General features: G+C 39.6%; 1 protein-coding gene across 7 annotated transcripts in view; it reads left to right on the top strand.

The window, feature by feature from the left end:
- Positions 1-1,817: 1,817 nt before the first annotated feature.
- Positions 1,818-14,866, top strand: part of DPY19L3 (dpy-19 like C-mannosyltransferase 3) — a 51,737-nt gene continuing 38,688 nt past the window's right edge. For 4 of the 7 annotated variants that reach the window (XR_008438803.1, XM_053987294.1, XM_053987293.1 and 1 more), the window contains exons 1-7: positions 1,818-2,020; positions 3,270-3,412; positions 4,846-4,979; positions 11,352-11,442; positions 12,304-12,425; positions 12,632-12,777; positions 14,415-14,538. Coding sequence is in view for 6 of the 7 variants with exons in the window: in XM_053987294.1 (XP_053843269.1) it covers positions 3,310-3,412; positions 4,846-4,979; positions 11,352-11,442; positions 12,304-12,425; positions 12,632-12,777; positions 14,415-14,538 (720 nt within the window). In the remaining variant the exon portion in view is untranslated. Of the gene's footprint in view, positions 2,021-3,125; positions 3,177-3,216; positions 3,413-4,845; positions 4,980-11,351; positions 11,443-12,303; positions 12,426-12,631; positions 12,778-14,414; positions 14,539-14,866 lie in introns of those variants that run through there. The other 3 variants (XM_053987289.1, XM_053987290.1, XM_053987291.1) reach the window with 3 other exon arrangements.

The following is a 14,866-nucleotide window of genomic DNA, read 5'->3' as shown; positions in this document are numbered from 1 at the left end:
GTGAGAATATGTTAAATAGTAACTCTTTTTCCTAGTGCTGCACTTAAACACTTATTGCAACAGGAAATGACTTGTTAAAATATACAGAATTGAGGAAAAATACATTTTTTATTTCCCCTAGTATCTAATCTTCTGCTATTTGAAACTTGAACAGTAAGTATTAGTATTTCAGAAGGAAGGTGATAGCTGAGCATTTAGATACATTAACAACTGTGTAAGGCTGTGTAGCACTTTTATATTACAGAAAGTTTTTAGTTCTAATAACACTATTCTGCAGTGTAAGTTGTGTTAGTACTTCAGAAATTTCAGTGAGATTTGTACTGCTGGTCCTGTGCATCATTCCACAAAATGGAAAACTTCAGCTGAGCACACTGACTTACACATCCATTACACATCCATTACATCCATGCACGGGGTCATAAAACACAGGAGAATTAAGATAACTCCTCCCTTCTCAGGGATTTCTAAAGCTCTTCACTGATTATGCCTTCTAAATAATTTCTGTAACTGCTTGTTCTTGTAGAATTTACTTTGCATTGGCCTCTTTACAAGTAGTGGAGAAGCAGAACTGTTATTCCAGGAAATATCTTCCACAGCATCCCCTTTCTTAGAAATGTAAATACATTATCTGCTTTACACAAAAACCTGCACACACTCAACGTGTTTATCTACACTGTAAAATTTCCTGTACATATACAATGTGTTCATTTCAACAAACACACGACATCTAGGATGTGGGAGTGACAAAAGGAAGGCAAATCTATTGCCCATGGTAAGGCACTTATTTATTTTGTTTTCATTCTTAGTTTAAGCATTCCCCACAAATGCTTTACTGCTCAAAAAAACCAAACCCAAACCCAAAAGAAGTATGGCTGTAAACTGACTTAACAGTAGGAATGTTTAAATATTTGGAGGACTTGATCAGAGGAAGTAAGATAATTCTGTTGGTTCTAAAAAATACTTACAAAACAAAATAAGTACACAGAGGAGATACTGAAAAAATTCCTGATTTCTAGTGTCAATGGCTTCTAAGTTCAGAATGACCAGGATGATTGCTACATCATTTTCTTGCTGTCTCTGAGCATGCTTTCTCTGAATTTCATGGCTCTTCCTGCTTGAAATACTAAGTTTTTCAATGAACCAAGGTTGTGCAATGAGAGAGGAAAAAAAAACAAAAGTACTGCTGTACTATAAAAGTATGATGGAAAATCAACTAAATCTTGTCCTGAAGAAGTGAACTGTCTCCCTGACCATTCCACGGAATTTGTATGGATTATTGGGAAATCAGCCTTCTGTGATTGGACCTGGAATCAGTTTGTTGGTTACAGCTTCACGGGGCATGGTTTTTTCTACAATTACTAAAGACAGCGCAAATAAAACTTACAATCAAGACTTACTGCAGGAGTACATTGTACCCATTAAGTAGAACAAAGTCTGGCATTGCCGTTATCTTCCAGCTACAAAAGGTCTTTTCCCCCTTTAAACGTTTATGGTGCAGTTAAGTAAGAAATACAGCGGAGCTTAGAATGCTTTGAACAGAACACGAAGCTCTAATTTCAATTTTAAAATCACACATATACGGTACTATATCGGGGGGGGAGAGGGGTGGTGAGAAATACATTTTAAAAACCACTACAGATAAATTCTAGGGCACTACTTGAGTAAAGCACCCTCCGACAGCGAGACCCTCGGGGGGAGCGCACCCGCTCGGCGCCCGCAGCCCCTTTCCCGCAGGGCCACAGGGCTGGGAGCGCTCGCTGTGCCGCCATGTGCCGGATTTCCGCCGCACGCCCGCCCTGCCCGTTCGAACCGGCGATGGCGAGGCAGCCGGGGCGGGCACAGCCGCCCGTCACAGGCCCGGCCCCCGCCCCGGCTCTCGGTCTCCGCCCGGCAGGGCCGAGCGCCCGGCGCCGCGCCCGCCCCTTCCCCTTTCCCTTCCCCTTTCCCTTCGCTTCCCCCGTCCGTGCCCGCGGCGGGGCCCGGGCGGCTCCCGCAGCAGCGCCGGCAGCAGCGGCCGCAGGTACCGGGGCGCGGGGCGGGGGGAGCCGCGGCGGGGCCGCGCAGGCCGCGGGAGCCCGGGGCCCGGCCGTGCCCCGGCCCGGCTCGGCCCTGCCCCGGGCCCGGCTCTCCGCGGCGGCGGGGCCGGAGGGGAGCTGCCCGCCCCGGCGGAGCCGAGCGCTGCGGCACCGGCGTGCGAGGAGCGCTGGCACCGCGAGCGGGGCGGGGATGAGCGTCTTGCCTTTGTTAATTAATTGTCAGGTGTGCTGCAAAGCCGCTCTTCCAGAACGTGAGCTCGCGTCGTTGCCCGCGTGTTTTCCCGGGTGTGTGAGGAGGAGGCGAAGCTGATCCGCTGCGAAAGCTTTAAACAAAGTTGTGCGGCTGAGGCGGCCGTTGCCCGCAGCGTTGCCCGCCGCAGGCGGCTGCAGCAGTGCAGCTCAGGGAGCAGCTGTTGCTGCCGGGATGGAGCGGGTGGTGCCTCCGGGGAGGGAGGGATGGATGGATGGATGGATGGATGGATGGATGGATGGATGGATGGATGGATGGATGGATGGATGGATGGATGGATGGATGGATGGATGGATTGTCGCTGACCGCCGCGTGCCCAGGTGACAGCAGCTCTGTGCATGGACCGTGCGCACAGAGCCGAGAGCACCTGGCCATCCACAGGGCAGGGGCTGCCCGAGCTTGGGCTGCTGGTGGTCTCAAATTCTACGGCGTGGAAAACATCAAGTACTCTTTTAATGCTGTCCCTAGTTTTTTTTTATAACGCAAGTGTTCTCTGGCATCATTTTTGCATATTTTGATCCCCTTTTTTGGGTGCTTCCTGAAAGTCAGGTTTTAAATGACTTGCTTCATATTTTAGGCACCCAATTAAAATAGACTGAAAAAACTAATTTTTCTTTGAAGGGATTAGACTTTTTAAAAAGGGGGAGCCTGGTGTGCGTTTTGAGTCAAGGGCTAAAAAACTGAGGGCAGTCAAAATAACAAATCGTTCTGAAAACCTGTTCAAGAGTATGTAAAAAAGTGAACATTAGTCTTTATAATTCTAAGATACTGTTTTCTATAATTTGCTGAGTGAGATTTTAAAAAAAACCCTTGCATTTTGATAAAATAGACTTTGTGTACAGAAGATAGACTTTATGTACAGAAGAGTTCTAGAAGTCAAAGTCTGTGATGTCAGTAAGATGTGGTTTTGTTTTCATATATTTCACACAGTATCAAGTGACTGCTTGGGTAGGAAGATGCATTGCTTGTGTGTGTCCATTTAGGAGTCAGGCTGAAGAATAATGAATTAAAGTGACTGACATCATGACAACCGTAAGACAGAGAAGGGTTGGAAAAGGCACAGAAGCAGCTGAAGATCAGCCTTCAGAGGAGACAAATGTGAAGCCTGATGGGAAAATTCTGCCTGGTGGGTAATGAAAAGCAAAGTGACATTATGGCTTTTTTGTAGTGTTTTGCTTTTGATCTGTCCTAAGCCCAGCTCAGAGCTAGGCATGTGCCAAATGCATTTCCATACTCGAATATCACCAAAATTAATTGGATGAGACAGAGGGTCTCATGCAGATTGCTGCATGTCAATCTTATCTCTATTTTAAAATCTTAATTTAAATTGGTGAGACCAGTTTTTTCAATTTATTATTGGTGACACTCTATCACCTTGTACGTAGCCATCCAAAGTTCTTCAAAGAATCCCAGTCCGCATCATGGGTAACATAAAAGGATTTGAAGACAACTGATGAAATGTACTTAAAAATAGGCAGGTTGCATGTAAAATCTGAATTTAACTGCAAACTTCTGCTTTTTAATTTATAGGACACTGGTTAGGTAAATTTTAAAGAGAGTCATTAAGTGTCTTAATTCCAGGATCTGTTTACATAAAGAAATTCTGACATTTTTGTATATGGAATTAAAGCTTTAGAGCTGACAAAGTTCCTTGGTTTTGGGGGATTTTTAGATTAACTTATTTTAAGGGATATTTTGATCTAAATTCTAAATGTTTCTCTGAATTTGGGAAGATGAACGGAAAGTTCTGTTGATGTTTCTGCACAAACACATATACAAACTGGGCAAGTGGTCATAGTTCTCCTGCAGCCCAGCCCTCAGTTCCATGGAATTGCAGAGTTGGAACCCTTAAGCAGATGTCCCACACAGTATAAAATAGCCATTTCAAAGACATAATTCCAGATCAGTAATCCAAACTGAACCTTACATTAACATTGAAAATACAAAAACCCCAGGAACGTAAGTGCACAGTGGAGGCCTGGAGGTCAGAACACATCATCCCATCCCTGCCCTGCTCCTGTGTCAGCAGGAGCCCATCTGCAATTCAGAGCATGACACCATCATCAAAGGCTGCTTTGGCTGCTGTTCAGTCTCTTTGTGGGTATTTAGTGAGGATTCTGACCCTTCACTGTTGTTTTTTTACAAAAACTGAGCAATTCCCCCCCTCCCCCAAAGGCAGCTATTTTTAGACCTTTCTTGTGAATTTCTTGCTTTGTCATCAGTCATGCTGTATTGCTTGAATTTAAAAAGTTCCGGAAGATATTTCAATTCAGATTTACAAATTAGTTATGGCATTGAGCTAAACTTGTATAGGATCATTGTGTTCTTAAATTTAAAGTATACCAACTAAGGCACACTTTATTTCACTTTGTACATAATTAAAATTCTCTGATTTTCCTATATGAGAAAATAAAAACAAAAGATGTGTTAAAACCAGGTGTCGTGTTACCTGCAGAATGTAAACTGTAGTAGCAAAGGCAATGGATAAATGGCTTTCCAAAATCCCTTAGTTTCAATAATATGTTTCACAGTTACAGACTGAAATATTTTTCTTTCAAGATCCTCCAGGTAGAAAGGTGTGGAACATACTCTCGATAACTGTTGGTGGAATTGTTGCCATCTCTCTTGGACTTCTTACTTCTGTTTATGTGGCTACACTGCATGAAAATGACCTGTGGTTTTCCAATATCAAGGTAATAATAATTTTCCTAGTTTCATCAGTAGTTTTGTGGAGTGTTAATATGAGCATTAGTTGAAATTTCTTTTTTTTTTAATTTGTCTTGCAACCCGCTCAAGACCAGAATATTCAATTTTTAAAAATTCAATTTAAAAAAAGCTGTGCTTCCCTTCCCACCATACTTCATCAGTTCTATAAATACCTGTCCCCAATTTTTTCTCTAAAAATATTTCTAGAGAGCTCCTGCCTGAGTTGTAGCTATGGTTCTTCCAAAAATTGATCTTTATCTACAATAGAATTTCAACATTTTACTGTATGTTTTTCTATAATCATCTTAGTTTTATCCAAAGCAATCTAAAATTAAAATAGAAACCAACAGTTAAAAGAAAAAATATGCAAAATCCTGGCACACAGTTCCTGAACTGTATTTCCACTGTTGTAATACTATTTTGTGTAGGGACAGTCTCTTGGTATTCAAAACTAATTTTATATAATGTCATCCTAAATGTGCAAACCTCAAAACATGTTTCTGCCATTCACTAATGTCAACCCAACTATTCCCAAGACCCAGGACTGACTAGTTTTTTCATAGAATCACTGCAGAGAAAATAATGCAGCTGTACCCACAGCTAAATTTAACCAGAGAAAAGAACAGGTGAGTCATTTCCCTTTCAAATGCCTAAGATCCATTCTGCCAGGTCTGTGTATTGTTTTGTTCAAAGAGTACATATATTTAACTGGAATACTTGCCTTGCAATATGTCTTTTCTATGCTACACGCTTTTTGTGGCCCAGAAACATTTGTATTCCCCTAATACAAATAATTTGCATTTCCTGCAACAATTGCTGTTATATTATACATATAATACTGTGTTGTGCCCACACTTATCTTCCATTGATTGTATAGAAAGATTGTATTCAACAGATTGAAGGTGAACCTTGGGTTTGCCTTTTCCTTCCAAAAGCAAGCAGTGAATAAATTCAAGGTGGTGTGTATTTCCAAGTACAAGCAGGCATGGGCTTGTGGCAATGTATGAACATAATGGATACATCTTTTTTATTCTGTCAGACTGACCCAGAGGAGCATAGAGCTGACTGAAATAAGCAGTTCTGTAGTTATAATTAAGTTGTCCCCTCAATGGGTGAAACAGTCGTTTTATTTGACAATTACTGTTTTCATTTTAAGTACACTGGAATGCCACTAGATATCAAAACTGAAATAAACCCCTCTAGTTTTTTGTACTCTGGATTCTATTGTCTGTGTAGCTGTTATTTCATCCCATGGAGGTGATGGATAGCTGGTAACACTGCAACAAGAGCAATTTCAGCCAATTTGATGGAAAGGTTCTAAATAGCATTAAGTTCATCTAGCAGCAGGGTAAAGGAGAAAGAGCTGCAGACACTCTCTGGTCTCACAGTGTCCCTTCTTTAGAGGGGTGTGATCTCCACCAGAGCATGCATGTGCAGACTACACAGTGCTCATTTTAAACAAAATACTGCTTTAGGAGTAGCAGGGGAAGAGAAGAGTGCGTATGAAGAGTCTGAAATTTCCTGCAAAGCTGAGGCAGGAAGGCTCATCCCTGTATCTGTAAAACAGTCCACAGCTGTGTCTGTGCCTGTGTGTAGGACTGTGGGCTCTGCAGGGGTATGTACATGTTTTCCAGCACTTCTCAACTAGCTAATCTTTTCATTATAGCACATACTATATACTAAGAAAGATCAGACCCTCAAAAACCACATGGAAAATAAGTGGAAAAGGTGCTTTCTTCTCTAACATTTTATAGTTTGGCCAAAGCGTATAATTTTGCAGGTATCAACTGAACTTTCTGAAAAGTTTGAAGAGTGTAAGTTTTATTTTAGTTCATACCCCTGCCCAGATTCTGGGAAAGGAGAACTGCAGTCTAATCCTTGCCCCACAATTATTGCATGCCTTGCTGCTTAGTGAAATGCAGAGGTAGTCTCATTTCATTATATTTTCATTAAACATAACATAGAATAAATTGATACATTCCAAATGCACATCCAGTGTTTCATTAACCCCCATGCCTGTGAAATACAGTAGAGCATCACCACTGCTCTGCAACATAGAAAAGATAAATTCTAAATCATTTTTATTTCCATATATTTTAAACAACTGACTTCAGTCACCCTTAATTGTCTGTAAATGGGGCAAATTTGAGGATTTATGTTGCTGAAATCTGACACAAAAATTATATAACTGTGTATTATTCCCCTTAACTTTGTTCCTTTCATCCAGTCAGGTACATTTAGTCAGATGATAAGAATTCATGCACAGAAGGGTCTGTGTAGCAACTTAATTAATACAGAGATGTAATGGGAGACCTGTTTTGTCATCTTTTCTTTTATACGAGGGTACTTTTCTATTTGAGGAAGGTCTGCAGTGTTTTTCTGGCACGTTTGCACCAGGCAGATGTTTGTACCTGCACCTTTTAGATGCAAAAGGTGGAATTTTGGTTCTGAAGACCCTACTGATAAATGAACACCACAACTGCATATTTAAAAAGTAGGCAGTTGTACTCAACCCTAAAAATTGGAAGTAAAATGAGTTTATTATGCAAAGTCATGATTCCTAGCTCCTAAATAATTGGAGTCAGGACTTGCAGACACACTTGCAGTGATTGCCTTTCTGTAATTTCAATTGCAATTCATCGAAAGCCAGTTCAGATTTGGGTGTCTTCCAGCAATGGTTCACCCAAGTAGAAAAACTGTCTGGTCGTTGTTAAACTGTTTTGCTGTATTTTGAATATGGCTTTCAACAGTGCATTGATTTCAGCTGCTGCTCTGTGTGTGAGTCTTGTTCTTGTTTGCTGGTAAATGTGCCTGCTATTATCCATTAGCCATGGTCACAGGAGAAAGATGTACAATTGTTCTTACCAGAAAAACTGAAAAAGCACATCTTGAAGAGTGGTTTATGCAATGAAGGAAGTACACAATTGCTCCTTTTTTTTATTTCAAGACTTCCTGAAAGAATGACCAAAAACAACCAAACCAGAAAAGATTCTGCATATCATGACACCTAGTCAGGAGCTGTGTTTGTGTCCCCTTCCAGCAGGGTTCACAGGTTATAATCACTTAAATTGATCAACTAATTTTGAAGAAAAATTTTTGAGTTCCTTCTCGTATACATTAAACCAACAAACATTTCTGTTTTTGATGGTGGAAGTCAAAACAGATTTCTTATCCAAAAATCCTTCTCAGTTTTCTGTAAATGTTCTGGCATAACACATCTGAAATGGCTTGTCTATTTTCAGTGATTTTCAGTAGCAGTTTAGTGGCTGCCCCTCCAGTGTAGCATCTTTTGGGAACACAATCTGCTATGCAAATAACAAAATGGGGGGCCACCTCTCCTGTCAACCATTGCTTGCTCAACTGCAAATTCTGAAGCCACTTCGAACAGGAATAAGCTAAGGCCACAGAGCAAATTAATACTGTAAGAAAACCAGATAAACTTCAGAGCATTCATTTCTTCTTCATCCCTTCTGAGTAAGCATTTAGACACTGATACTGATTTTTCCTTTAATAAAATTGCTGCTTGCAGGAAGTCAGGAATGAAAGTGTAAGATCGTAAGTCTTTCAGGATAGGAATGCCAGGATTTAGTCTGTGAAGTGCTCATATTTTCCCTTTTTACATTTCGAATGCAAACCCAGAGGAGCTGTGGCTGCCCCTGGATCCCTGGAAATGTCCAAGGCCAGGATGGAGACTGGGGCTTGGAGCACCCTGGGATAGTGCAGGGGGTGGCACTGGATGGGCTTTCAGGTCCCTTCCAGCCACAAACAAAATGATTTTATGAAGAAAAGCAGGGAAACAGGTATTGAGAGCTGCACAAAGTGAACGCTCAGGCATGAGGGGAAGGAGGGCATGCAGGACTTTGGCAGTTCTTTTGCACAGAAGTGCCTGTCGAGGTGTTAGGGGTACTTCTACTCTGGATCACATCTGATCTGGAACATGCCCTCAAACAGATGGGGTTGAGGTTAACCAGCCAGGAGAGCTTTCAAAGGATTAAATACATTTGCTGAAGGCTTGTTCTCAACTGGGAACATTGACAGCAGCTGTGTGTTGAGAAAATTTTCAAATCTTCCTGGTCTTAAATTGAAAAGTAATAAATAGTTTCAATTACACAAATTTTGTTTTAGCTATCTCAAAAAAAAAAAAAAAAAAGAAAAGTAATTGGAGCTTTATTTATGCTCATTATTTATAGAAAAACTCAACTCAGACTCTGGCTGCTTGCTCAGCATTCTGAAGGACTTGCTTAAGGAGTTTGAGGAATCATAAGATCTAAAATTTTGCACTGCCCTTGAGAGAAAGTCCTTTTTATTTGGTTGTGAAAGCTTAATATTATTAGGATACAATTGCATAAATTGAAATAATAAGCAGCTCTCTGTGTGTCCCAGAGGAATGTGTTCTTTATTTTTCCCTTGGAACAGCGATAACTTCTTTGTTACAGCCTCACAAAGGGAATGTACAGACAGATAAGGATGTGCTCTCACAATGTTTACCCATAAGTCTGTATGTTTTTATTGACATGGAATGCTAGGAAAAGTATAAATTGCTGTAGAACTGGAAAAGTATTTTCAGTGAATAAAACAGATGTTATCTTAGCATGAAACAGATGTAAAACTCACCAGTATTTGTCTCATAAAGTATAGCATTTGGTTGAATACAGCTGGTGCCAGGATTACAAATTAATCATGTTTGAATGCATTTTTGCTAATTAGATCCCCCTCTGTGTCTCTTCTCTCCCCACTAATAAATTCCAAATGTTAGCATTCCCTTTTGTTTTTTTTTCTTTATGAGCATTTAAGAGTCAGCCACTTTTTGGTATTAGAAAACTTTCCAGTAGTGATAAATTTGAAACTAGAGCTTGTTTAAAATCCAGCACTCTCAATTTGCTAAGTGTGTGGCTTTTGGTATGATGATGATTTATATGTCACAGGGCAGCTGTGAGAGTTTAATTCTGAACTTAGATTGAATCACTTGTGGTTTTATCTATTGGCTTTTCTCAGACCAGAACTAATATTGGTTTGTCAACAATTGACTCCAATAAAACACATGCTTTGAGATAAGAACCTGTACTGGGCAGCAGAGGAGAGAAGAACATGATCTTTTTGTCAAGCTTTATGTTAGCTCTGAAATAGAATTGATTCTGCTCCAGCATAAGAGTTGGGACTGTATGAGAAAGTTGAAAGTCTTGGGGTTCTGTGCAAGGTTGCATTAGCAAGAATGGCATTCATAAAAGTCTCTGAAAAAGTACTATTCTGTTATTTCAGTAACATTCTTTTGTACAGAAAGATGAATTCAAAAGGTTATTTTTATAAATCACACAATTTTTTTAGTGACTTGCATATACCACATACAGGGATTTCACTGGATTTTCAAACCTCAGTATAAACTTTTTCTAACTGGATAGAGACCTTTTCTAACTTACTGCTTAGGAAATACATTTGCTGGGATGTTACCATACAAACTACTAAAAAGATCACTAATAATAGAATAGTGCTGTATAAGACAATTGTTAGTTCTCAGCAGATTGCTTGTTCATGCCATCTTTGTTTTAATGTGGTTGCCCAAAGCTGTGGATTTGTTAAATTTCATTAGGTCTTCACAACTAATGAGGTAACAAAAGGAAGTGCATTCCAAAGCAAAGAGCTTTCAGATCTTACTAGACCCCACCTGCTGCAATATCAGCCAAGAAAGAGGCATAGTTTGAAATGTACCTGGTTTGAAGTGTACCTAGGTTAAATAATTTGAACATTTTTAACTAGAAATAAGTTCACCATGCCCTAAGCCAAGTAGAGAGTCCCTTTCCCTTTCACCTGTAATTTAAGAGTGAGAGCAATGCCAGCTGGCTTCCTGCGAGAAGCAATGTTGAACAAGTGGGCAGCAGCATCCCCTGCCAGCTGAAATATCCCTGGCACCATGGTGCAGCCCCCACATAGCACACTGAATTAATTGAGCCTTGAGCTGGCAAAGCCATGGAACACAAAGGGATGACTACAGCTGGGAGAAAAGGTTAAATGCACAAAGCAGGGATATGCAGCTTTACAGTCCAGCTGTGGGCCACTGTGCCAATCTAAGCTTGTCATATTGCAAAAAAATAGTGAAATGCCCAAAATATTTCCAAGCAGCGTATCAGAATCACAAAAAGCTTGTACATTTCCCCACTTAAAAGAGTCATTTACACCCCAGCCATTTGCCTCTCACCCTAATTTGTCCATGTATGTTTACCTTTAGTTGAACTAAGTTGCTTAGAATGTGAAACCCAAGGACTGAAGTGTCTCTGGTGCTGCAGGAATTGGAGTTGAAGGCAGCTCTGGATGATGGTGAAAAGCAAATGAAAAGCGAATTTACTGTTGAACTTCACTTGCAGGAGGTCGAAAGAGAAATTTCATTCAGAACTGAGTGTGGACTTTATTATTCCTACTACAAACAGATGATTCAGGCTGCTTCCATACAGCAAGGTATTGTAAACTGTAAAGTAAGTTTTGCAGCTGACTATTTGTAGGTTTGGTTGGGTTTTTTTTTTTCCCAAATATAATTGAGAACAAGGCATACCATAACTATGAAAGATAGTGTAACAATTGTACTGGAGACAGATTTATTCTGTTCCTATGCCAGGGAACCACTAAGTTATGGACATAATAAATTTCACAGTGATGTATTGATTGCTGTGCCACACCTTCACATGCCGTTGAAGGCAGTCACTTTGAGGGACAACTTTCATATCTGTTCAGGTTTCAGCTTGCTGGTTTATTCAGTTTATTACTTTAATTTTTTTTTCTTCTCTTGTTTAATTTGAGGCATGAGCTATTTCTGGGAAGGGGCGATGTTTTTTGCTGTATTCCTGGACAGTAAGTGACACAAGGAGCAGCTTCCAAGGAAATCATATACAGTGATGGGGCTTTCTCAGACAGTCTCAAGTTTTTTAGATATTTAGCAGTTTCTCCTTAGCAACTTTGCTTATACTACACATTTTTCAATAATAACTTCACCTGTGATTAAAGTAGTGCCAAGAACAGTTCTCAGGATCCAGAATGTACAGCAGATTCTATGCTGGGGATGGAAGTATAAAAATAAATGTTTTATACACTACTAAATATATAGTACTTGAATTAGCACTGTGAGTCACATTTGAAGCAGGGAAGCTGAAGACCTCAGAAGGTCATGTTGATTCAGAGGTAATACGTTCTGAATCGTTGACTCAAAGTTTGCAGTGTCTGATGAGAAATCCTAAAAAACCTTTGAAAAAGTTATTCACTGTTCAAATGAAGATGGAGGGGGAAAATGACAATCTCCTATTTCAATTTCTCTTTATCATTAAGGTTTACATGGTTTAGTATATGACAATAAAACTGAATCTGTGAGGACAATTAACATACTTGAAAGAATGAATGTTTACCAGGAGGTGTTTCTCAGCATTCTGTATAGGATTCTTCCAATTCAGGTAGGCATTTATTTATGGCTTTAGATTGTAAGTGCATTATGAAGATTGCGCAGTGCATCATAGCTCCCCTTTGTAGATATTTTCAAATTAGAAATATTCCTGATACCTTTTTAATTTGTAAAAGCAAAACCTAATTCATACTAAGTATAATTCCCCCCCCCCCGTGAGTGCTTTAATGTCAACATCAGTATTCTTGTGTTTTACAGCAATACCTAGAGCCTGTTTATTTTTATATCTACACTTTGTTTGGACTTCAGGCAGTTTATGTCATTGCTCTGTATGTAACAAGCTGGCTTCTTAGTGGAACATGGCTTTCAGGGTTGTTGGCAGCTTGCTGGTATATTACAAACAGGTAAGTGAGATGAAACATTTAATCTTTCTAAAATTTTACGTAGTTTCAAAGGTAAGGCATTAAAGCTTTAACTGCATGATTAATTGGACAAAACATGAAACTATTAGCCAGAAAATGGAAAGCATGTTTAAATAACAAAAAATAATTAGAAAATAATCCGATATCAGACTGGGTTTTTAACGATTCTGGAAGTTTGAGTAGAAAATTTTGTCTTAAAGTAGTCTCTGAAAGTGGACTACATCTTTCAGATGTGTCTGGAGCTCCAGGTGATGTACCCTGTCTTATCCAGCGTAGGATCTCTCAGGTGTTAAAACATCTGCATGAAAGCCCTTCAGGTGCCTCCTCACTGCCTCACACCTGCCTTCAGGGGTTCCTTCCACAACCTCAGCTCATCTGATGTTCAGCTTCTCTCTCCCTTTACTCCTGTAGCTACCTCCTGCACTAAGCCTCAGAGAAAAAACATGGTCATTGAGCTGTTCTAGTGCTTTATCACTTAAAGAATTTTCAGTTTGGAGATAAAAACCTAAGAACTGGCTTTATGCCAGAATTAAGGTGCTGGCATGAAGCTCAGACTGGTGACATTGGCTGTTACCTGTATATTACTCAAGAAAATAAAAGTACAGTCATGGTTCTAGCAGAAATGTTTGATATGTTAATGAGCAGCTCTAAAGGAATTTATCTGCAAGCACATACACTACAGAATAATTACAGGTGTATGGAGGCAAGATGTTTCTTTCTCCAAATATAAAAGTAATTAAAAGCCACATGCAATGTGCAGTATTTCACACATTTCTTTCATGAGGTCATCTCTTCCATTTATAGAACATCTGGAGCAAATTTGTCCATCTTTCTAATAATTGGTGAAGAGTGAGAGCTTGTTTGCTTTATGCAATTTAATAAGTGTATAGAATGGATTTGGATAAAGATTTTCTGTCCAGATTAATTACATCTGAGGCTACTGAGTAATTCCATTTAGACACGTTCTTTCTCCAGCTAAGCATGTATCAGATATGTTGCTTACTTGCCTTTTTAGCAAATATTTTCTCTCCACCAGGAAAAAGAGAATTCTTTGTTTTTAGCTTTTAAATCAGGTTTTGCAAATGACCCTTCTTTGGGGAATTCTTCCATCACATACTTCGTATGTTCAAAAGCTTCAAAAAATGACCAAAAGCTCATAAGCAATTAAACTGTCTTCATGCTCAAGTCATTGGGATCACAGTGAAAATTATATCCTGTTTATATTCTCACATGTGCATTTGCAAACCAAAAAATGAAGTAATGTGACCTGTGGTGTGGAAATCCACAGCTGGGTTTTGAGAGTGCTTTTAGTTTGGGGTGTATTTGTCATTTCTAAATTACCCAGCCTGTGCTTTATAAGTAAGATGTAATCCATAGTATATTTTTTTACAGTTAGTGAAGCTGAAATACATCATTTGAGATGGAGAAACAATGGATAACTTGCAGAATCTTAATAGTGATTTAATTTCAGAGCCAGGTGTGTTGAAGGAATTGGAGTGTAGAGCCTCCATTTTTATAAATAAGGAGTTAAAATAGCAGAAAGATGCTTGTCATTGCAAGCTGTCTGTCACCAAGTGTTTTCTTGATTTTAAATTTGTGAAACTCTCTGTTTTGTACAGAGTAGATACTACAAGGGTAGAATTCACCATTCCTTTAAGGGAGAACTGGGCACTGCCATTCTTTGCTGTTCAGATAGCAGCCATCACATACCTACTCAGAACTCATTTACAGCCTGCTCAACAAGTGAGTATTTCTGCCAAGTATGACACAATAAACTCAGTAACAGAGAACTGTCCTGATCTGCAAGAATAAAGCAAATGGGTGATACAGTTTCTTGACCAACAGTTAGGTAACCACTCCTCATTTTGATCAACTGCTATTTATACCACAGTAAAACAGGTATTGCATTTTAATCTGGGGGTGAAACTATCTGAGATCTCACTGTGTGCTTGCAGATGGTATTACAGTGATAAAACACAGGCATAAGTCAAGAATTTGTAACTCTAATAAAATGTTTGTTATCCTCCAAGCTGTTATTTTAGTTAGAAGATTCAGTGTTTTAAAAGTGGTT

Source organism: Vidua macroura, chromosome 11 (genome assembly GCF_024509145.1).
Source record: "Vidua macroura isolate BioBank_ID:100142 chromosome 11, ASM2450914v1, whole genome shotgun sequence".
NCBI lineage: Eukaryota > Metazoa > Chordata > Aves > Passeriformes > Viduidae > Vidua > Vidua macroura.
Note: the sequence above shows the minus strand (reverse complement) of the source record. Positions and strands in the feature narration are given on the sequence as shown.